The sequence below is a fragment of the Salvelinus fontinalis genome, chromosome 21 (assembly GCF_029448725.1).
Source record: "Salvelinus fontinalis isolate EN_2023a chromosome 21, ASM2944872v1, whole genome shotgun sequence".
Lineage (NCBI taxonomy): Eukaryota > Metazoa > Chordata > Actinopteri > Salmoniformes > Salmonidae > Salvelinus > Salvelinus fontinalis.
This window is the reverse complement of record NC_074685.1, coordinates 41,500,721-41,525,227: the sequence shown is the minus strand read 5'-3', so window position 1 is coordinate 41,525,227 and position 24,507 is coordinate 41,500,721. Positions and strand designations below refer to the sequence as shown.

General features: G+C 42.7%; 3 protein-coding genes across 6 annotated transcripts; 2 read left to right on the top strand and 1 right to left on the bottom strand.

Annotated features, from left to right (window-relative positions):
• On the top strand, positions 1-1,672 carry LOC129818916 (D-dopachrome decarboxylase-A-like). Its single transcript, XM_055875268.1, has 3 exons — positions 1-213; positions 405-580; positions 1,094-1,672. The coding sequence occupies exons 1-3, from the start codon at positions 106-108 to the stop codon at positions 1,164-1,166; spliced, it is 357 nt and encodes a 118-aa protein (XP_055731243.1). The 5' UTR covers positions 1-105; the 3' UTR covers positions 1,167-1,672.
• A 2,752-nt stretch (positions 1,673-4,424) lies between these two features.
• On the bottom strand, positions 4,425-4,763 carry LOC129818917 (caspase b-like). The gene has a single exon (XM_055875269.1). The coding sequence runs from the start codon at positions 4,758-4,760 to the stop codon at positions 4,494-4,496; it is 267 nt and encodes an 88-aa protein (XP_055731244.1). The 5' UTR covers positions 4,761-4,763; the 3' UTR covers positions 4,425-4,493.
• Positions 4,764-5,020: 257 nt separating this feature from the next.
• On the top strand, positions 5,021-24,179 carry LOC129818913 (outer dense fiber protein 2-like). 4 transcript variants are annotated; one of them, XM_055875263.1, is made up of 19 exons: positions 5,021-5,387; positions 6,448-7,388; positions 7,636-7,749; positions 7,994-8,146; positions 8,366-8,556; positions 11,653-11,800; positions 12,049-12,174; positions 12,513-12,587; positions 12,790-12,861; positions 12,970-13,086; positions 13,281-13,466; positions 13,691-13,800; positions 16,417-16,552; positions 17,035-17,145; positions 19,277-19,540; positions 19,834-19,934; positions 22,127-22,289; positions 22,487-22,612; positions 22,781-24,179. In XM_055875263.1, the coding sequence occupies exons 2-19, from the start codon at positions 7,218-7,220 to the stop codon at positions 22,949-22,951; spliced, it is 2,535 nt and encodes an 844-aa protein (XP_055731238.1). In that variant the 5' UTR covers positions 5,021-5,387; positions 6,448-7,217; the 3' UTR covers positions 22,952-24,179. The 4 variants fall into 4 exon arrangements, with proteins under 4 accessions (XP_055731238.1, XP_055731240.1, XP_055731239.1 ...); XM_055875265.1 differs by having other exon boundaries at positions 5,021-6,761; positions 7,275-7,388; XM_055875264.1 differs by having other exon boundaries at positions 5,021-7,388; positions 12,088-12,174.
• Positions 24,180-24,507: the final 328 nt, after the last annotated feature.

Sequence of the window (24,507 nt, the reverse complement as noted above, 5' to 3'; positions counted from 1 at the left end):
TGCGCAGAAGAGAAGTGCAATCGCTTTCTCGAACTGTGAACACTCGCAGTAAACTGACCCCTCTAGCCACCTCATCTGACAGAACGGCCTCTTTACAAAATCATCATGCCGTTCATTGAATTGGAAAGTAACTTACCTGCTAGTAAGTTTTCTGAGGATTTCTTGAAAAAGCTAGGGTCCAAAACAGCGGCTGTTCTAGGCAAACCCGAAGAGGTGAGTAGGTAGCTCTGGTTCACCGCGTTACTATATTTAATAACGCTACTTGAGTGAAGTTGCCTCACTGTAGCTAAAGAGCAGAGGTTACAAAATATCACCAATACAACATTCTCTATTGAGATTACAGTTCACTGTAGCTTAGCTAGGTTGTGCTCGTGTGTGTATTTATGTTGTATTTTTTTATGTAGAGAATGATGTTGGTGGTGAAACCTGGACTGCCAATGCTCATGGGTGGAACTTGCGCTCCGTGCGTCATACTGTCCGTGTCCGCCATCGGTGTCACTGACACTGCGGAGAAGAACAAGGAACACAGTGCAAATATCTTCCCTTTTCTTATTGGAGAACTTGGTCTTACTGAAGACAGGTTAGTAGCTGATTATGTGTGTAATATGCTACAAATCATTAGTTTTCATATGCAGACGATAAGGAGCTTGCTGTGGATAGAGGACAAAGTCATGTGATACCTCCTCTGATATTGAAAGTGGGAGTGTCCAACTCAACTCAGTTATGGCCAGTTCCTGTATCCTGTAGCCTCTTTAGAGCACAATTCAACATTGACTTCTCTAGCAAGTTTCTTACCTGTTATGCCATGATGTTCCTGGATTCATGGACAGTGTAGATGTTTAGGGCAACGCTACTAATACAATAAGTTGTTGATTATAGCCTAAGGCTTGTAAGTAAGGTGCTCCACTGCCGTGCAACAGCGTCATTCAAAGGGAATATAAATGTAAAATATGTATTTACTATATACTGGATTTCATTTGATATTGCATGAATATAATATTGTATTTAGTAGATTTTAATGATATAAACATGATTTTTGTGTATATGATTTGCATTACATTAATCTAATTATAGGTTAACTTGTATTCTCCAGGATTGTGATCAGGTTCTATGCACTGGAGCCCCATCAGGTTGGAAAGAAAGGTACTGTTATGAGTTACCTGTAGCAGGCATTGTGGACGACAGAGTGACTTAAGGCATCCATTCCACAACAGTTGCCATTGGAGAGGACAAACCCTGTCAGTGGATTTCCACCACTCAAATGGACATGAGTGCCACATGTCGTCAATAAGACTTGCATTGCATTTTAGGATTATGGAATTTGTCCTTATGAAACTATGTCCTGGAACCAGGACTCATTAATTTATATTACTGTACATGTCTGCCATAGTAAACAAAACCACTCATTTGACAAGCTAGATGATAAAATACCCTGATTAGAGGAAATGTAAGTCAATTGACCTGTATTCAATGTTATTACTATGTCATTTCAACTATTCAGTTCATATCACAAGAACATTGGATAATGTGGTTATAGATTTTTTTTCTGCTGTTTTGGTAGTAAGAATAATAATGACTAACATACACTACCGTCACTTAGAAATGTCCTTGTTTTTTAAAGATAAGCATGTTTTCTTTGTCCATTAAAATAACATGAAATTGATCAAAAATACAGAGTTCCTCTGTCCAGTGTCTGTGTTCTTTAAACCAAATGTAATTTTTATTGGCCAGTCTGAGATAGGGCTTTTTCTTTGCAACTCTGCCTAGAAGGCCAGCATCCCGGAGTCACCTCTTCACTGCTGATGTTGAGACAGGTGTTTTGTGGGTGCTATTTAATGAAGCTGCCAGTTGAGGACTTGTGAGGCGTCTGTTTCTCAAACTAGGCACTAATGTACTTGTCCTCTTAATAAGTTGTGCACCGCGGCCTCTTCTTCTTGCTTCTTTAATTAGCACAACAGTTTTCAGCTGTGCTAACATAATTGCAAAAGGGTTTTCTAATGATCAATTAGCCTTTTAAAATGACAAACTTGGATTAGCTAACACAACGTACCATTGGACCACAGGAGTGATTGTTGCTGATAATGGGCCTCTGTACGCCTATGTAGATATTCCATAAAAAAAGTTTTTTTACATTTTATTTCACCTTTATTTAACCAGGTAGGCCAGTTGAGAATAAGTTCTCATTTACAACTGCGACCTGGCCAAGATAAAGCAAAGCAGTGCGACAAAAACAACAACACAGAGTTACACATAAAAAAACGTACAGTCAATAACACAAAAGACAAGAAAAAATGAAAAAATCGATGTACAGTGTGTGCAAATGTAGGGAGGTAGGCAATAAATAGGCCCTAAAGGTGAAAATAATTACAATTTAGCATTAATAGAGTGATAGATGTGCAGATGATGATGTGCAAGTGGAGATACTGGGGTGCAAGAGGGTAAGTAATAATATGGGGATGAGGTAGTTGGGTGTACTATTTACAGATTGGCTGTGTACAGGTACAGTGATCGGTAAGCTGCTCTGACAGCTGATGCTTAAAGTTAGAGAGGGAGAAATAAGTCTCCAGCTTCAGTGATTTTTGCAATTCGTTCCAGTCATTGGCAGCAGAGAACTGTAAGGAAAGGCGGCCAAAGCAAGTGTTGGCTTTGGGGATGTGCCAGTGAAATATACCTGCTGGAGTGCATGCTACGGGTGGGGGTTGCTATGGTGACCAGTGAGCTGAGATAAGGCGGAGCTTTACCTAGCAAAGACTTATAGATGACCTGGAGCCAGTAGGTTTGGCGACGGATATGTAGTGAGGGCCAGCCAACGAGAGCATACCGATGGCACTGTGATAAACTACATCCAATTTGTTGAGTAGAGTGTTGGGGGCTATTTTGTAAATGACACGCCTAAGTCAAGGATCGGTAGGATAGTCAGTTTTACGAGGGTATGTTTGGCGGCATGAGTGAAGGAGGCTTTGTTGCGAAATAGGAAGCAGATTCTAGATTTTATTTTGGATTGGAGATGTTTGATATGAGTCTGGAAGGAGAGTTTACAGTCTAACCAGACACCTAGGTATTTGTAGTTGCCCACATATTCTAGGTCAGAACCGTCCAGAGTAGTGATGCGGGAGGGTGCGGGCAGCAATCGGTTGAAGAGCATGCACTTCGTTTTACTAGCATTTAAAAGCAGTTGGAGGCCACGAAAGGAGTATTGTATGGCGTTGAAGCTCGTTTGGAGGTTTGTTTACACAGTGTCCAAAGAAGGACAAGATCTTCCATTTCCAGCTACAATAGTAATTTACAACATTAACAATCTCTACACTGTATTTCTGATCAATTTTATGTTATTTTAATGTGCTTTTCTTTCAAAAACAAGGACATTTCTAAGTGACTCCAAACTTTGAACGGTAGTGTAGATAATAGACTAGTATTACCAAGTACTTTCAGTATAAAGAAAGCTAAGTAAATGTCATACTGATCACAGCTGTGAAACATCATTATATGCATTTATTGAGTGTAGAAGCAGTTAAGGACATAACACATTTTATGCTGCATTGGACTAATATGCAGACAGTATTTGTGAAGGGCTTTGCTCAGTGAATTTCCATATACTGTATTCCTTTTGAATTTATTAGGCTCACAAGTATCAAGAAAATGTTGCGAAAGATTTGCTGTAAAGTTAGTCATACTTGAAGTAAATATACTTATATTCTCAGTTGAGTGTCCCACATGACTCCAAATTATTTGCAGAATTTAATGTCTTGTAGATATTTCTTTACACTCAACAGGAAGAGTGGAAGTGTGTTAAAATTATACAAGATGTGCTTAAAATGTGACATTGAATAGCTAGATATTTAGGAACAGTGCACTGTAAACCAAACCAATGTAAAAAAAACAAATGCTATCTTTCCATGCAATACAGCCCACAATAGTCCAGTATTAGGCCTAATCTTGTCAAACAGCCATGTACATGTGAAGGCAAAAAAATAAATGCATATTTCGACTGTGGGCTTGCTGTCCATACATTATACAATTTAGTATTTATTATGATCCATAATTAGCCAAGGCAGCAGCTACTCTTCCTGGGGTCCAAACAATATTGTTAGTCTTAAGTTTGCCTTGTAACAACTCCAGCTGGATCAGCTTATTAGTATACAGAATTGTCCTTTTGTTTGAAACAGCAAGGCAAATGAAGATGTTGCTCATTCTTGTTTGGCTTGTGTTGAATTCAGAACAACACCCCTTTAATCTTGCTGTATGCATGACATCTTTCAGGATGTTGTCTGCTTCTCCAGGTCCTCTGACAGGGCCAGGTAGAATCTCCCCTTAGCTTTATCCTTATTCATCAGCTTGGTCAGCAGAGCCACTGAGCCTCTTCTCTCTAGCTGCTCATCGTTAAGGATGTGAAGACAACTAGGGATGCATTACTTTCCTAGATTGAGAATTACTGCACAGTGATTACTCCCCATATCCCCATATTAGTCAAAAGATAAGACTGTGTTACATACCTATATGTATTTATTTAACTTCTCAGCGAGACTATTCTGGTTCATCTTCTCCAGGATCTTCAGAGTGATTGTCACAGCACCGTCCAGTCTGTAGCTCTGCACCATCTTATCCACTGTGTCCATCCTGTCTCCATTCTCCAGCCAGCTCTTTGGGATGGGAGGATAGTCATTCAACACACCCTGAGTCAGGAACCACTGAAATCTCTTCAACCCGTCTGAGTCCAGATCCTCCATAATGTTAAACAGCTGAGCCGAACTGATCACCATGGTTGATCACTACACACACTACTAAGTAGAAATACTGGTCAAACTTTGACTGAAGCACCCTCTAATAATAGTTTTTTGAATACAGAAAAACAATACAACCTTTTAGTGTTTATTGAGACAAAACATTGTACCTATTGTACCTATCCAAAATAAGCTTTTCTCAGTGCCAACGTGTCACGATTGCGACACCCAGGGTTTACTTTCACTTTTGACACCAGGAAATATCTGTATATGAGTACACTCTGGCGGGAAACAACTCGCAAACTCCTTCTTCCTTGGGTGTGTGTGTGAGAGAGAGACAGCGAGAGGCAGGTTTGACAGACTGAGGGTTCTGTAGGACTGCCCTGTTTAGTTGTGAAAATGGTCCTGTTAAAAACATGTAATTTCAGAAATGAAAATGAATATGGAGGACCAATAGACTTACAATAAGTGATTAGAATCAGGACCAGAACATGTGGATTAACATTGTGTTGGCCTGTTTGCATCTGTTATAAGTAGGATTTAAACCTGGGAATATTGTGCATACAAGTTTTGCTTTGTTTACAGTATGAATGCAGTACTGGACAGTGCCTTGCACAGATTGAAGAGGAGTGGACTCTCTCCTGTACACTCTTCCACCGATCCTTGGTTAGTATTGAAATGTTCCCATAGTTCCTTCAATTCAATAATGGACACCACTGCTGAAAAATTACTATAAGAACCCATGACTAACCTCACATCATGTGGACCAGGTGATAGGCTACACATCCCATAATGTTGTGTACGAGTAGGACAAGACATGAGTGGCAACCACAGAAGGTAGAGCTGACAACAATTAGAACATTGGTTTACTTTGAGGGCCACCCTGAGCCTGATTTAATTTGATGGAACTATCCCCTACCAACCAGACCTCAACATTGACAGGGTGGCTGGGGGAAGTGGTACAAACTCCATCAGTAAAGAAAAAAACCTATAAAGAATAATACATTAAAAAAACATTGACATCTACAAGACAACGTTGATGATCTGGAATTTTATATAAACTGAAACAATATTGGGTCTGGGAAACTCTGATATTGATCAGTTTTGCAGTCCTAGCTTCATCACATAACAATAGTCTGTCATTATCATGTGTGAATGTTGCTGTTTCTTAATAATCTACTGTGAAAGCCACTTGCCACAGCTGACATCCCTCTGTGAAAAATAAAGTTATTATATTGTATTATTTTATTTTCTATCAGTTACACTGCATTCTAGAATTATATTATATTCTCGTGGCTGTACCTAAAAGTGACTTAGTTCACAACAACTGTCTTATCTAGGCTTGTGGTTCCCAACCTTTTTTGCTTACTGTACTACCAACTAAATTTTGCTCTGCCCGGAGTGCCCCTGAAGTATACCCTCGTGGGCATTTTACCAGTAAGCCTATGGTCTCATGAGTCTTCTTAAGTATCCCCTGTGGATAGGCCAAGTACCCCCGGTTGGGAACCACTGATCTAGGCTATTTTCATCCTTAATTTGACCACCTAACTACTGCCATCACCATCATGAGTGCAGCCAGGATAGTCATGGCTAGAACAAATCCAGCTTTGGTAAATTAAGGTCAAAAGGTCATGTGTTTTGCATTTTACCTAACCCTAACACTTTTTCTCACCTTAACCTAATTATCCTAACCTGCTAAGTTAATTATTCTAACCTGCTGCATAAGCCCTTCTAACCATGACCCCAGGAGAGGAGAGAGCAACTCCCAGCCAAAGCAAACTTGTGTTGGCTTGGACGGTTTCTAGGGAACCTGTTGCTATCAACAACGTGGATCATAAAACACCAAGGTCAGTTCTTTGCTCCAATCACAGATCAGCAAAGTTTTGAATCAGCCAATCACCTATCAGAATGCTAGTCTACCGGAAGAATGGTGTTTTGGAGGAAGCTTTGCCTGTTGAATGAAATGCTAGCAAGCTAAGTAAAATATATTTAACAATATACATAATCTACCAGTTCGAGGAATATTGGGGTTTTCACATGGTGAGTGACTTCTGATGTTAACGCTACAGTAGATACTTCAACTTATTTTTAGCTAATCAATTTGTCCACATCTTAGCAGAAACTCTGTTTAGCCAAATAGCTAGCTAGCTAACGCTACCAGGCCATTTCATATGGTATCTACTAAATTTCATAAGCTACGTATCTATCTATCTTGCTAGTATAATGTCTATCTAACTAACTACTTATATTTTGATTGACGGACAATCTCCTACTAAACAAGAATCACATCTGACAGTGAATCAACCCCACCTTGTTTGTTTACACTTGCCCCAATTTCCTTGATGTTTGTGATGTACCCAGGGAAACTGTCCCTTATCAAGGCCTGCTTTGCACCATTTACTCTGTTTCAGACAGTGCCTCCCTTTGAAAAAGTCTCCTTGACTGGGTTTGTTTGAAGGTGTGGTAGTGCTGGGCCACAATAGAAAGGTTGAGCTGATGAGGGAGTTATTTTGTGGCCTTTGCGTAGTTGACACACAGCTTTTTTTACTACAGAAAAAAGCACTGAGAACCCGATCAATCTCACCACCCCTACATGTGCACGTGAATGAGACCACGCCTGTGCATGTGCATGTGAAGAAGAGTAGGAGCCCTGCCAGGACACCACAGGTTGGAAAAACCTTTTCAGGCAAACACATTTGAAAAGTTCATTAGATGTCCTAGTTTCCTATGAATACAGTTCTGATTCAGAGCCTGAGGTGCTGAATTGATACGAAAAGCATGGAGAATATGTTCTACACTGTTTCCAAGGGTCTGAATGTATACCCCTTTCTTTTATGCTATTTGATACTGTATGCCATGCACTACATGTAAAGGCATAGTGTCTCCCTTGAGTTTTATGCAGTCTGTTTTTTAGGGTAAGACTAAGGGCGATGGAGGGAACCTGCGACCTACTGCAAAGGTCAAGACACGGGTGCCGTGGATACCGCCTGGGAAGGCCTCCATACGGGATGCCTCCTACAAATGGGAGGTCTGACATGCTATTCACTCCTTTTATCTTGTCTGTCTATTTATCTTAATTTCCACTAATACAATGTATCCATACGCCTATTAAAGCAGTATCTTATAAAATAACTAATTTCAAGACTATCCTATCAACCCTTTAAATAATATGTTATAAAATGGATCAAAAGAAGCAATGTTTCCAGAGTCTGTGGTCACTGAATCTATTCATGTCTCAGAGTCTGTGGTCACTGAATCTATTCATGTCTCAGGGGCCGACTCATCGTCTGGAGATCACAACATTACCTCAGCCCGAGATCTCCCACTCTCCGCTGCGATTTGCCGACCTCTCGTCAGAGGAGGAGGAAGTGCTGCATGGACGAATCAACCAGTACGAGAGGAAGATTGACAGCCTGATGACTGAGGTGAGCACGTTCAAAAGTGTGGTCTGTCCCTCCCGTAAAATTCTCCTTAGGACCGGATGCACAAGTTCCCCTAGTTCCCTACGTCTTGATACAACATTTATTTAAACTTGTGTGTGTGTGTGTGTGTGTGTGTGTGTGTGTGTGTGTGTGTGTGTGTGTGTGTGTGTGTGTGTGTGTGTGTGTGTGTGTGTGTGTGTGTGTGTGTGTGTGTGTGTGTAGGTGGAGCTACGAAGGAAGGAGCAGCTGCTGGAGCGGCAGTCTGAGAAACTTAGCGCCTCCCAGCGTGTCATTGAGGAGCAGGAGGAGGAGCTGGCCGAGGTGGCCAATGAGCTGGAGGTCACGGAGAGGGAGAACTCCCGCCTGCGCCACTCCATGGAGAAGATGCTGGACGAGAGCGACTGCACCAGCAGGTATGGACCAGACAGATACACTTGAAATCATAGTTTATTTAAATTTACTTTGTTTTCGTGATATTACAGCTTTAACTTATTTTCTTATTTTTGCCCTGTATTAAAAATGTACTGTATTTTATGGACAGTGTTAGTCAGAAAGTAGAGAGGAAAACAGATAGTGAGTGTCAGACAGAGAGGAAGATGTGATTCAATACCCTGTTGCCGGCAGGTATGAGTTGTCCAGAGTTGTTATGACTGTGATGATGAGCCATGATTCTCAGACGCCTTTAACCCATTAATAGTCCTTGTAATAAAAGAAGGTCTATTTAGTAGTTCTTTATATATAACATCTGATTTATTGTCGGGAGCCAAAAGTTAAGTTATCGAGGGCCACCAGTGAATCGCGAGCCAAGCAAAATATCACTGGCCTGTTATAATGTCATACAATGAGCCCCGGTGTCCTGGCTGAAATTCCCCATCTGGCCCTCACACCATCATGGCCACCTAATCATTCACATCATTCAATTGGCTCATTCATTGCCCCCCCCCCCCTCCCCCCCATCCCCTGTAACTATTTCCCAGGTCATTGCTGGTGGCTCTCAAACAAGCAAAGCGTCAGTATAGAGACAAAGTGGAGTCGCAATTCAACGGCTCAAGCACGAGACGTATGTGGCAGGGTCTACAGACAATCACGGATTACAAAAAAAAACCAGCCCCGTTGCGGACATCAACGTCTTGTTTCCAGACAAATTAAAAAACTTCTTTGTGCGCTTTGAGGACAATACAGTGCCACAGACGTGGCCTGCTACCAAAGACGGTGGGCTCTCTATCTCTCTATCATGAAGTGCTTTGAGAGACTAGTCAAGGATCATATCACCTCCACCCTACCTGTCACCCTAGACCCACTCCAATTTGCTTATCGCCCCAATAGGTCCACAGACGATGCAATCGCCATCACACTGCACGCTGCCCTATCCCATCTGGACAAGAGGAATACCTATGTAAGAATGTTGTTCATTGACTACAGCTCAGCATTCAACACCATAGTTCCCTCCAAACTCATCATTAAGCTTGAGACCCTGGGTTCTCGACCCCGCCCTGTGAAACTGGGTCCTGGACTTCCTGACGGGCTGCCCCCAGGTGGTGAAAGTAGGATCCTCAACACTGGGGCCCCACAAGGGTGCGTTCTCAGCCCCCTCCTGTACTCCTTGTTCACCCACAACTGCGTGGCCATGCACGCCTCCAACTCAATCATCAAATTTGCAGACGACACAACAGTAGTAGGCTTGATTACTAACAACAACGAGACAGCCTACAGGGAGGAGGTGAGGGCTCTCGGAATGTGGTGTCAGGAAAATAATCTCTAACTCAATGTCAGCAAAACAAAAGAGATGATTGCGGACTTCAGGAAACAGCAAAGGGAGCACCCCCCTATCCACATCGGTGGATGTGGACAGCAGTGGAGAAGGTGGAAAGTTTTTTAAGTTCCTCAGTGTACATATCACAGACAAACTGAAATGGTCCACCCACACTTACAGTGGGGTGAAGGAGGTGCAGCAGCGCCTCTTCAACCTCAGGAGGCTGACAAAATGTGGCTTGTCACCAAAAACCCTCACTAACTTTTACAGGTGCACAATTGAGAGCATCCTGTCGGGCTGTATCACCACCTGGTACGGCAACTGCACCGCTCACAACTGCAGGGCTCTCCAGAGGGTGGTTGCGGTCTGCACAACGCATCACCGGGGGCAAGCTCCCTGCCCTCCAGGACACCTGCAACACCCGATGTCACAGGAAGGAAAAAAAGATAATCAAGGACAATAACCACCCGAGCCACTGCCTGTTCACCCCGCTTTCATCTAGAAGGTGAGGTCAGTACAGGTGCATCAAAGCTGGGACAGAGAGATTGAAAAACAGCTTCCATCTCAAGACCATCAGATTGTTAAACAGCCACCACTAGCACAGAGAGGCAGCTGCCTACTTACAGACTTGATATCATTGGCCACTTTAATAAATGGAACACTAGTCACTTTAATTATGCCACTTTAAGAATGCTTACATATCTTGCATTATTCATCTCATATGTTGTATACTGTATCCTTCACTATCTATTCTTTACTATCTATTGCATCTTAGCCGCTCTGTCGCTGTTCATCCATATATTTTATACTTATATATTCTCATCCCATTCCTTTACTAGATTGTGTGTATTAGGTTTTGTTGTGGAATTTGTTAGCTATTACCTGTTAGATACTGCTGCACTGTCGGATCTAGAAGCATAAACATTTCGCTACACTCGCAATAACATGTGTATGTGACCAATAAAATTAGATTTGATTTTAAATGATAATGTGTTCTCAGTCAATTTATATGGTAAAATAAGGGTAAAATAAAATCTGTGTACAAAACATTAAGAACACTTACTCTTTCCATGACAGACTACGAGGTGAATCCAGGTGAAAGCTATGATCCCTTATTGATGTCAAGGGGAGGAGACAGGTTAAAGAAGGATTTTTAAGCCTTGGGGCAAGACAAAAGATTGAAGTGACTTTGAACGGGGTATGGTAGTAGGTGCCAGGCGCGGCGGTTTCTGTCAACAACTGCAGCGCTGCTGTATTTTTTACGCTCAACAGTTTCCCGTGTGCATCAAGAATGGTACACCACCCAAAGCACATCCAGCCAACATGACACAATTGTGGGAAGCATTGGAGTCAACATAGGCCAGCATCGACACCTTGTAGAGTCCAGGCCCCGAAGAATTGAGGCTGTTCTGAGGGCAAAACGGGGTGCAACTCAATATTAGGAAGGTGTTCTTAATGTGTTGTACACTTAGTGTATAATTAAGCAATTAAGCCCGTGGGGGAGTGGTAGAACTATTAGCCATATACCACAAACCCCCAAGATGCATTATTGCTATTATAAACTGGTAACCAATGTAATTAGAGCATTAAAAATAAATGTGATATACAGTCTGATATACCACGTCTGTCAGCCAATCAGCATTCAGGGCTCAAACCACCAAGTTTATAATACAACAATCTTTCCTTTCTGTGTCCCATATTCACAATCTGCCATTCCTCTGCCTCTCATACGACGTCTGCCTACACACCTGTCCAGACTAGAGAGGTCTATGGAGTCGATGCAGCTGGAGAAGGACACTCTGCTCAGGAAGTTGATGGAGGCTGAGATAGATGGGACAGAGGCTGCAATACAGGTGTCAGCCCTCAGAGAGACCGTCACTAAGATGAGGAGTGTCAGCACCAGCGTGAGTGACAACAGAGACAGGGTTAGGGGGTTGAGCACAATTTCAATTCAGGAAATGGATTGACATGCCAATTCAGACTATTTGTTATTTTCAGAGGGGATATTAGTTAACTTCCTCAGTTGACTGAATTCAAATGGAATTGACCCCAACCATGCTTAGAAACCAATATAGGTTTTCAAAATGCATATGGTAGGTGCAACCTCAGGATATAATGTAGGTGTTGAAATTCTTTCATTTGGTTGGAAAAGAGGATGTCTGGGACTGAGTCTTCCCTCCTGGCGATTCAGAAGGAGCTGCTGCTCCAGAAACTGGAGACGTTTGAGGCCACCAACCGCACGCTGCGCCACCTACTGAGGGAACAGCACGGACGTGAGGTACCGGTACACGCTTCAGGCCAGTAGAGGGCAGATTGGCCTGCAGTAGAGTAGAACTTACTTTTAGCTATAACATGCCTTGATTTAGGGCCACAACATGATTTGCAAAGATACTTTACTTAGCCTGAACCCTAGCCCTACTTGAACCCCTAAGTTTCAACAAATTCCGGGATGGTGAAAATGCTGACAAGATGAGGAACCAATGACTTTCAGAAGCAGGATGAGGCAGCAAGCCAATTACAACTCACAATCTTATGTTGTGGCCTGAAATAAGGCCCTCTTATAACTGCACTTTTACCTGTTGTGGTGGCTGTTTTTCTTGTTTGTTTTTTGAACAGCTGGAATCCACGATGATGTCAGAACAGAAAGATGTACTTCTGAAGAGGCTTACAGACACAGAGGCAGAAAACTCGGTGTGTTTCTTTGAATAAGCCACTGTCTGTCAGCAAAATGTTCCTCGTATTATGAATCACCAAAATGTCCTCTTCAAAATGGTTTGTGCTCTTGGGGCAGTTGATGAATAGAAGAAGGTTCTACTGAAGTTAATGTCTGTGTCATTCGTAAAGCATACATTACACTAAAAGCATATTATAAACATGGCATGTCATCACACAGAATATTGTGGTGAAACTGCAAGAGAAAAAGAGGGAGGTGAAGCAACTGACTACGCTTCTGGACACAGAGAAGGTGAAGTACAGAGGCAGTAATGTGTCTCACACACTCGCAGCGTGTTCATCAAATATATCATTATTTGAATGATTATGATAATGTATTTTCTGTCTGTTGATGTTCCAGGAGAATGCTAAGACCACAGGCGAACTGTCTAAAGTGCTGGAGTCTACTCGGGCCCACTTGCAGAGCCAGTTACGCAGCAAAGAGGCTGACAACAACCGCCTTGCTGTGCAAATCAAGGTAGAGTGACATCTTTGTTGCGTGGATTCTGTTTAGTACGCATTTCATCTTGCTCTGGAGCAGCTTCATTTTGCTATATTTACATACTTTGCCTATGCCTTATTTGTAAAAGAAAAGTGAAAAGATCAGTCCCACTACAAATAAAATTTCTTCCTGTATGTTTTTTTTCATCCTCTGCTTTCGGATTTGTCAAGAACCTGGAGCGGGCGGCCAGTCAGCAGCAGGAAGAGATGGGTCACCTGCTGGAGCAGTTGCGGGGTCTGAAACTACAGGCGGAGGCCGACAAAGAGGACCTAAAGAGGGCCACACGGGCCCAGAAACACCGGGCTGAACGCAGCGAAGATACCGCCGGGCAGCTCAGCACCCAGCTACTGGATGTGGTAGGTGAAGGGGAGGAGAAGGTGGCCTAACTGTGTCTAATCTTTATAAAAAACTGACCTTGAATCAGTGCTTAGGAACAAGATATCCCACAGAAGAATAGCTTGATGATAAGTCAACCTTTGTTAGTAATGGGCTAGAACAACAGCCAGATGTACCGTGTAGCTCTCCATGGCCCGACTTGAATAATGTTAAAATCTATTGGATAATATTGTTGACTTCACAGAAGAACCAGATGGCAGAGGCCCTATCAGCAGCAGAGAACTGGCGTGGTCACCACGCCCAGGAAATGAAGGACAAGACTCAGCTAGAGATGGAGGTCTCAGTCCTCAACAGGTGAGAGAAAGAGAGATGCTTCATTTGATTGACCACTTTCTCTCAGAATAAGAGGGAACACAGAATCAAGCACAATCATGAATATGTCAAATGTAAAATATAGTCAAATCAAAGTCGTACACAGTTTAGCAGATCTTATATCGAATGTAGTGAAATGCCTATGTTACTAGCTCCTAACAACGCAGTGAAATGCCTATGTTACTAGTTCCTAACAATGCAGTGAAATGCCTATGTTACTAGCTCCTAACAATGCAGTGAAATGCCTATGTTACTAGCTCCTAACAATGCAGTGAAATGCCAATGTTACTAGCTCCTAACAATGCAGTGAAATGCCTATGTTACTAGTTCCTAACAATGTAGTGAAATGCCTATGTTACTAGCTCCTAACAATGCAGTGAAATGCCTATGTTACTAGTTCCTAACAATGCAGTGAAATGCCTATGTTACTAGCTCCTAACAATGCAGTGAAATGCCTATGTTACTAGTTCCTAACAATGTAGTGAAATGCCTATGTTACTAGCTCCTAACAATGCAGTGAAATGCCTATGTTACTAGCTCCTAACAATGCAGTGAAATGCCAATGTTACTAGCTCCTAACAATGTAGTGAAATGCCTATGTTACTAGCTCCTAACAATGCAGTGAAATGCCTATGTTACTAGTTCCTAACAATGCAGTGAAATGCCAATGTTACTAGCTCCTAACAATGCAGTGAAATGCCTATGTTACTAGCTCCTAACAATGCAGTGGAATGTCAAAGAAGTACACAGATAATCCACAACCAAAAAACAAATCAAGAATTTCTGAACTAATTAATTAAAAACCCAAATAGAACTGTAACAGTAATCCAAATGCAATCTATACATATACAGTATACTGTATACACCAGATGAATTTACACAAGATACATAATATATACAAGAGTATGTGGACATCAGCCGCACATGTTGCTGACAGGTGTATAAAATCGAGCATACAGCCATTCAATCTCCATACACAAACATTGGCAGTAGAATGGCCCGTACTGAAGAGCTCAGTGACTTTCAATGTGACACCGTCATAGGATGCCACCTTTCCAACAAGTCAGTTTGTAACATTTCTGCCCTGGTAGAGCTGCCGCAGTCTACTGTAAGTGCTGTTATTGTGAATTGGAAATGTCTAGGAGCAACAACGGCTCAGCCGCGAAGTGGTAGGCCACACAAGCTCACAGAACGGGACCACCGAGTGCTGAAAATCATAGCGCTTAAAAATGGTCTGTCCTTGGTTGCACCACTCACTACCAAGTGCCAAATTGCCTCTGGAAGCAACATTGGCACAAGAACTGTTCGTCGGGAGCTTGATGAAATGGGTTTCAATGGCCGAGAAGCCGCACACAAGCCCAAGATCACCATGCGCAATGCCAAGTGTCGGCTGGAGTGGTGTAAAGCTCATTGGACTCTGGAGTAGTGGAAACGCATTCTTTGGAGTGATGAATCACGTTTCACCATCTGGCAGTCCGACGGACAAATCTAGGCAGATCCCAAGAGAACGCTACCTGCCCTAATGCATAGTGCCAACTGTAAAGTTTGGTGGAGGAGGAATAAGGGTCGGGCTGTTTTTCATGGTTCGGGCTAGGCCCCTTAGTTCCAGTGAAGGGAAATCTTAATGCTACAGCAAATCAAATGTTATTTGTCACATGCGCCGAAAACAACAGGTGTAGATCTTACAGTGAAATGCTTACTTACAAGCAGCAGTTTAAGAGTAGCAGCAGTTTAAAAGAGGGGGGGCAATGCAAATAGTCTGGGTAGCCATTTGATTAGCTGTTCTGGAGTCTTATGACTTGGGGGTAAAAGCTGTTAAGAAGTCTTTTGGACCTAGACTTGGTGCTCCGATACCGCTTGCCGTGTGGTAGCAGAGAGAACTGTCTATGACAAAGATGACAATGCCATTGTAGATGATTCTGTGCTTCCAACTTTGTAGCAACAGTTTGGGGAAGGCCCTTTCCTGTTTCAGGGTGACAATGCCCCTGTGCACGAAGTGAGGTCCGTACAGAAATTATTTGTTGAAATCGGTGTGGAAGAACTTGACTGGCCTGTACAGAGCGCAAACCTCAGCCCCATCGAACACCTTTGGGAGGAATTGGAATGTCGACTGCGAGCCAGGCCTAATCGCCCAACATCAGGGCACAACCTCACTAATGCTCTTGTGGCTGAATGGAAGCAAGTCCCTGCAGCAATGTTCCGACATCTAGTGGAAAGCCTTCCCAGAAGAGTGGAGGCTGTTATAGCAGCAAAGGGGGGACCAACTCCACATTAATGCCCATGATTTTGGAATGAGATGTTCGACGAGCAGGTGTCCACATACTTTTGGTCATGTAGTGTAGACTAAGAATGATATGTAAAGCAGTAGATATATTAGAGTGAGCTACATCAAGAATCCATTATATAAATAAGTATGCTGTGTTTATAAACAGTAACTAAAATGTAATTTACAGTAGTAGAAATATTAGAATGAGCTATGTCAAGAATAATGTCTTTAAATATACAGTACAAACCCCCATGGTCTAACATAAAGCCCAGCTGACATTAAGCCTTCCTAATCCAACTTTTATCATCCTGCTCCACCCTGTGTGTGTGCAGCCGAATGTCAGACCTGACACAGCAGCTCCATGGGAGAGAGGACAAGGGCCGGGCCGAGAGAGAGGGGCTCCTGGACCGCCTACACAGTCTCACCACAGAGGGCACCCACTGCAGGCTACAGAACCAGAGCCTCAAGGTCAATGATGACAATGGATTAACACCTGAAATGTTTTGCCCAGTTTCCCGGAGACAGATTCATTTTAGTCTAGAAGTTGGACTAGAAATCGCTTTTAATGGATATTTTTCATTGAGCTTTAAAGGGGAATGTAAACACTTTAGGAAGTAAAGCCAAGCAACGTTACAGTTAGCTGACGTTCTAAAGCCTAGTGTTTCCCTTCGCCTTTAATCTGTTTCTGTACCAATCCATTATGTGGTACTTTCTTCTTTTACGAGAATCCCATTTCTACGCGGTACCTAACAAATAGTACGTGTTGGTTCTGGTTTCAGTACATTACAAAGATACAAATGTAATTCATTATCCATAGATTTATCTGACCATATAATAGATTGCTTCATTGCATCATAACATCGACTTGCGGTCAGATTATTCTGGTACACACATGTACACCGTTCTGTACTGCTGGCTGACAGCCATATGTGTGTGTTTCCCTCATTCAGGCCAGGTTATCTGCTGTAGAAGAGAAGCTGGCTCTGTCCCAGTCAGAGGTACAACAAGTCAAAGCCTCTGTGAAGCAATACGAGAGCCTGGTAAACAGCTATAAGACCCAGGTATGTAAACACACACAAGCGCACACACACACAAGTATACGCCCACGTAGTACCCACATACAGTGCCCACAAACATGCAATAATAGACTAAATGAAAGAGAATTAAGCAATAAGGCCCAATGAGGTGTGGTATATGGCCAATATACCACGACTAAGGGCTGTTCTTATGCACGACGGAAAGCGGAGTCAGACCGTATACCATGGGTATGACAAAACATTTATTTTTACTGCTCTAATTACAGGGGTAACCAGTTCATAATAGCAGTAAGGCACCTCAGGGGATTTGTAGTATATTACCAATATACCACGGCTATGGGCTGTATCCAGGCACTCCGCTTTGCGTCGTGCATAAGAACAGCCCTTAGCCATTGGAATATTGACCATATACAGTTGAAGTCGGAAGTTTACATACACCATAGCCAAATACATTTAAACTCAGTTTTTCACAATTCCTGACATTTAATCCTAGTAAAAATTCCCTGTCTTAGGTCAGTTAGGATCATCACTTTATTTTAAGAATGTGAAATGTCAAAATAATAGTAGAGAGAATTATTTATTTCAGCTTTTATTTCTTTCATCACATTCACAGTGGGTCAGAAGTTTACATACACTCAATTTAGTATTTGGTAGCATTGCCTTTAAATTGTTTAACTTGGGTCAAACGTTTCGGTGGCCTTCCACAAGCTTCCCACAATAAGTTGGATGAATTTTAGCCCATTCCTCCTGACAGAGCTGGTGTAACTGAGTCAGGTTTGTAGGCCTCCTTGCTCGCACACGCTTTTTCAGTTCTGCCCACAAATTTTCTATAGGATTGAGGTCAGGGCTTTGTGATGGCCACTCCAAAACCTTGACTTTGTTGTCCTTAAGCCATTTTGCCACAACTTTGGAAGTATGCTTGGGGTCATTGTCCATTTGGAAGACCCATTTGCGACCAAGCTTTAACTTCCTGACTGATGTCTTGAGATGTTGCTTCAATATATCCACATAATTTTCCTCCCTCATGATGCAATCTATAATGTGAAGTGCACCAGTCCCTCCTGCAGCAAAGCATCCCCACAACATGATGCTGCCACCCACGTGCTTCATGGTTGGATGGTGTTCTTCGGCTTGCAAGCTTCCCCCTTTTTCCTCCAAACATAACGATGGTCATTATGGCCAAACAGTTCTATTTTTGTTTCATCAGACCAGAGGACATTTTTCCAAAAAGTATGATCTTTGTCCCCATGTGCAGTTGCAAACCATAGTCTGGCTTTTTTATGGCGGTTTTGGAGCAGTGGCTTGCTGAGCAGCCTTTCAGGTTATGTCGATATAGGACTCGTTTTACTGTGGATATAGATACTTTTGTACCAGTTTCCTCCAGCATCTTCACAAGGTCCTTTGCTGTTGTTCTGGGATTGAGTTGCACTTTTCGCACCAAAGTACGTTCATCTCTAGGAGACAGAACACGTCTCCTTCCTGAGCGGTATGACGGCTGCGTGGTCCCATGCTGTTCATACTTGCGTACTATTGTTTGTACAGATGAACGTGGTACCTTCAGGCGTTTGGAAATTGCTCCCAAGGATGAACCAGACTTGTGGAGGTCTACAATTTTTCTTCTGAGGTCTTGACTGATTTCTTTTTATTTTCCCATGATGTCAAGCAAAGAGGCACTGAGTTTGAAGGTAGGCCTTGAAATACATCCACAGGTACACCTTCAATTGACTAAAATGATGTCAATTGCCTTTCAGAAGCGTCTAAAGCCATGACATCATTTTCTTGAATTTTCCAAGCTGTTTAAAGGCACAGTCAACTTAGTGTATGTAAACTTCTGACCCACTGGAATTGTGATACAGTGAATTATAAGTGATGTAATTTGTCTGTAAACAATTGTTGGAAAAATTACTTTTGTCATGCACAAAGTAGATTACCTAACCGACTTGCCAAAACTATAGTTTGTTTTAACAAGAAATTTGTGGTGGTTGAAAAACAAGTTTAAATGACTCCAACCTAAGTGTATGTAAACTTCAACTGTACCACACCCCCCTTGTGCCTTATTGCTTAAATAAATGACTATGTGTGTGCGTGCACTGTTCCTGCGTGCCCTATGTGTGTTAGTGCGTCTGTGTAATGCTACCCATTGCCCATCACTCAGGTGGTGAAGACGCGGGCGGAGGCGGACGAGTACTGTGCCAGGCTGGGACAAACGGAATGCGAGGCACGGGAGGTCCGGGACCAGATGGAGAGGGAGTTGGAGGTGGTGCGTAGGGAGCTACTGGGCCGGCTGACAGAGCTGGAGCCTCTTCCTGAGGCACTGCGGCGCTCCGAGGTCCTACTGGAGGAAGCTCAGGACAGGGAACATGCCCAGGAGAGACACAGCACCGAGCTGACCACTGCCCTGGCCGACCTGCACATGAAGGTGTGTGTGTGTGGGGGGGTGAAAGTGTGTGTATGGGAGGTGGGAAGTTGTGTGTGTGTGTGTGTGTGTGTGTGTGTGTGTGTGTGTGTGTGTGTGTGTGTGTGTGTGTGTGTGTGTGGGTGTGTGTGTGGGTGTGTGTGTGGGTGGGTGTATGTGCCACCTTGGCTGACCTGAGCATGGTGTGTGCGCTGTACACAAAACTTAATGGTATGCTTCCAGACTGTGGCTTTATTGGTGTTATTAATGGTTTATTAATGGGTGGTGTGTGTGTGTGTGTCTCGCTCTCTCTCTAGGTGGAGCAACAAGGCACCCAGGTGGAGCTGGTGAGAGTGAAGAACTCGGTCCTGTTGGAGGAGAACAAACAGCTGCAACACCGTGTGGAGAGTCTGGAGAGGTCAGACAGTTACGGCCATTCCAGAGCCTGACACATGTATTGACCCGCATGAATATCATTACACACTGAACAGTACGAGTCTGTATGTGTGTACAGTGTGCATGTTCCTGTGTGTTTTTGTAATATGATAACTAATATCAGGGGTGCAACTTTTGCTGGGGACGGGGGGACATGCATTTCTGTGCCCCCCCCAGTTTTATCATTGGAATGTGATACAAAACGAGGCAACTGTGTGCTTTAGGACCATGCGGACGCCTCCGAGCAGTCGGGTAGGCTGTTTGGAGTGTTTATCCAACTAAATAAATAAAATAATATAATAATAATCATTTTAAAAGTATGTCTCCCCCACCAAAGTTGCGCCCCTGACATACTACAGTTGAAGTCAAAGTTTACATACACTTAGGTTGGAGTCATTAAAACTCGTTTCTCAACCACTCCACAATTTTCTTGTTAACAAACTATAGTTTTAGCAAGTCGGTTAGGACATTTTTCCAACAATTGTTTACAGACAGATTATTTCACTTATAATTCACTGTATCACAATTCCAGTGGGTCAGAAGTTTAAATACACTAAGTTAACTGTGCCTTTAAAAAGATTGGAAATTCCAGAAAATTATGTCATGGCTTTAGAAGCTTCTGATAAATTATGTCAATTAGCCTTTGTCAATTGAAGGTGTACCTGTGGATGTATTTCAAGGCCTACCTTCAAACTCAGTGTCTCTTTCCTTGACATCATGGGAAAATCAAAAGAAATCAGCCAAGACCTCAGAAGAAAAATTGTAGACCTACACAAGTCTGGTTCATCCTTGGGAGCAATTTCCAAACGCCTGAAGATACCACGTTCATCTGTACAAACAATTGTATGCAAGTATAAACAGCATGGGACCACGCAGCCGTCATACCGCTCAGGAAGGAGACGCGTTCTGTCTCCTAGAGATGAACGTACTTTGGTGTGAAAAATGCAAATCAATCCCAGAACAACAGCAAAAGACCTTGTGAAGATGCTGGAGGGAACAGGTACAAAATAATCTAAATCCACAGTAAACGAGTCCTATATCGACATAACCTGAAAGGCCGCTCAGCAAGGAAGAAGCCACTGCTCCAAAACCGCCATAAAAAAAACTAGACTACGGTTTGCTACTGGGGACAAAGATTGTACTTTTTGGAGAAATGCCCTCTGGTCTGATGAAACAAAAATAGAACTGTTTGGCCATAATGACCATTGTTGTGTTTGGAGGGAAAAGGGGGAGGCTTGCAAGCCTAAGAACACCATCCCAACTGTGAAGCACGGGTGTGGCAGCATCATGTTGTTGGGGGGGGGGGGCTTTGCTGCAGGAGGGACTGGTGCACTTCACATAATAGATGGCATCATGAAGGAATATTATGTGGATATATTGAAGCAACATCAAGACATCAGTCAGGAAGTTATAGCTTGGTCGCAAATGGGTCTTCCAAATGGACAATGACCTCAAGCATACTTCCAAAGTTGTGGCAAAATGGCTTAAGGACAACAAAGTCAAGGTTTTGGAGTGGCCATCACAAAGCCCTGACCTCAATCCTATAGAACATTTGTGGGCAGAACTGAAAAAGTGTGTGTGAGCAAGGAGGCCTACAAACCTGACTCAGTTACACCAGCTCTGTCAAGAGGAATGGGCTAAAATTCACCCAACTTATTGTGGGAAGCTTGTGGAAGGCTACCCAAAATGTTTGATCCAAGTTAAACAATTTAAAGGTAATGCTACCAAATACTAATTAAGTGTATGTAAACTTCTGACCCACTGGGAATGTGATGAAAGAAATAAAAGCTGAAATAAATCATTCTCTCTACTATTATTCTGACATTTCACATTCTTAAAATAAAGTGGTGATCCTAACTGACCCAAGACAGGGAATTTTTACTAGGATTAAATGTCAGGAATTGTGAAAAACTGAGTTTAAATGTATTTGTCTAAGGTGTATGTACACTTCCGACTTCAACTGTATATCCAAAGTGACATACAGTACAGTGAGTTCATACATTGTTAGTGTGACCCCGGCGGATACATGTGACCCTCCCCTCTGTGTGTGTTCATGTATACCGTGTGATGTATGTGTGAGCATACCTGGGTCTTACAGCCCTCCCCTCTATCTCTCTCTTTAACCCCCCTGTCCCTCCATCCCTCCCTCCTTCCCACCCTGTCTCTCCCTTACAGGAAGTTGGAGGAGGCCACCAGTCAAAACAGGGACCTGGCGGGGGTGATCGCCAAGCGGGAGGAGACCATACACAGCAACCATCTCTGTCTGGAGGAGAAGTCCCGTGAGTGCACCCACCTGACCCGCCAGCTGGAGGAGGCTTTAGAAGACGCCCGACTACAGGTCTGTCTGGAGCTCCTGGCTGCCTGGGGACAGGGGAGGCTGGGGAGCAGTCATTTTCAGACAACAAAAATCTCACCTCGACATCAGCTAAAATACTCTGACAATAGTTTTCTTCCCTGAGGATGTTTTATCTTTGTTGTAACAAGGTGAGAAGTCCGTTGCTCTGTCTGATGGAGTATCTCTGTCCTGGTGTATAGGTGTCCAACACCCGGGAGCGTGCGTCCACCAAAGAGCGCTCCACCCAGTCCAAGGTGGTGGACCTACAGACACAGTTGAGCAGGACCGCCACAGAACTCACCACCCTACGCCGTAGCAAAGAGGAGGTGTGGGGGAGTGTTTTAAGAAATGCACATCTCTCGTGTAAAACTCTGATTATAATCTATGATAGTCTCTAAACCTATTGTGGTCAACGACATTGAATCACGACAATACTCACCTTACACACACACAATCAGAGATAATTTCATAACTGTGTGTGTGCTCCCCTTCAGGTGGAGCGGCGTTACCAGTCGCGTCTGCAGGATGTGAAGGATCGTCTGGAGCAGTCAGACAGCATCAACAGGAGTCTGCAGAACTACGTCCAGTTCCTCAAAGCATCCTATGCCAACGTGTTCGGCGACTTAGCCCTCACCAGCTCTCTGCGGGCCCCCTCTCCTATCTGAGGGAACCATCCCCAAAGATTCTTTCAGAACACACACACAGACACACACACCTGTCTCATCTGAGGGTACTCTGTCCAAACACACACTTATTTATCCAGGTCCATTTTCAGAGGGCTCTTTTCATCTATATGAAATATGTGGATTTTGAGTGTGTATATGTTACAATTATACAATATCAATATGGCTATAATATATACATTTTTTCAAGAAAGGAAAGTGCTGTTTGCAGACATTAATAGTTTACACAGTCTTCACTTCCAGCTTGGACAAGTACACCCAAACACGCTTCAGGCCAGCTAAAACAGAAAAGGAATCATCTGAGGGACTTGGAAATCCCCAAAAAACACTCCTTACCCCAGGACACTTTAACTAGTGACTATCAGGGAGAATATAGAAAAAGGAGCATTCTGTTTCTGGGTAAAACTGATAGATTTATTGATGGGACAAAAAAACAATAGGCTTACGTTTAGGCATAATTCACCTTCATCAGAGCCTGACTCCCGGAAAGTCAGTAGTTGAATAATATATGCCATTTAGCAGTCGCTTTTGGGTGGCCCCGGGAATCAAATCCACAACCCTGGCATTGCTGACACCAATCTCAACCAACTGAAGTGTGCTGGGATAAGGAATGTTTGGTGGATTTACTTCCTGTTTGTCTACAGTAATTGTTACAGTTGTCCTATAGTTGTTGATGTCCTACTAAGTCCATTATGTTTTAACCTCTACGGTTTATGATATCTCAGCAAACTGTATCATTCTGTGCTGTACCCTACTGTACAACACTATATAGCTAGCCACCCACCTAACAAATGTACTGTACCAAACCATAGCTGTCCAGCTACCCTGTCGCGTAGCTGTCATATACAGCCTCCGTCTATTTATCATCTTATCATGTTACAGAATTGTTCCATTGGTGCTATGATTGATTAGCCTGGTCCCAGATCTTTTTGTGCTATCATGTTAAGTCATTGTTATGTTTGGCGTGACAAGGAGCGGCATGTTGGCACAAACAGAATGGTACCCAGGCTAATGATTGGTGCTATCTGCTAACCAAGGCCATATCAATGAAACTAATGATTTAGTTTGGGTTGTTTTTACTGTTTATTTGGGTCAGTAGGAGTTGATGTGTTCTTGGCGATAATTGTAATAGTTGTACTTCTACTTTAAATATGAAATAGAATATATATATTTTTCATACTTTAATAAAATTATTTAATATACCTTGAAAGTGTTGAGTTACAATAAAGCAATTTATAAGGTTATCTTTTTTTCCTTCTGGTAATAGCCTACACTCCTTTAGTGTCAATGGTTTATGTTACATACACACAATTAGAAATTATTTAAAAAAATTCTCATCCACTTTAATATAGGTAAAATGGAAAATAAATATATACAATGTATACATTTTTATTAAAATATTGTACAGAAAAGCTAAGATGATTATGGTATTCAAAGGAATTATGCATGGCATTTGCTATGCACGAATGCATGGAATTGATTGTATATTTTCATTCTTTCATCTAACTCTCTCATGAGAGAAGCCTGTCATAAGGCTA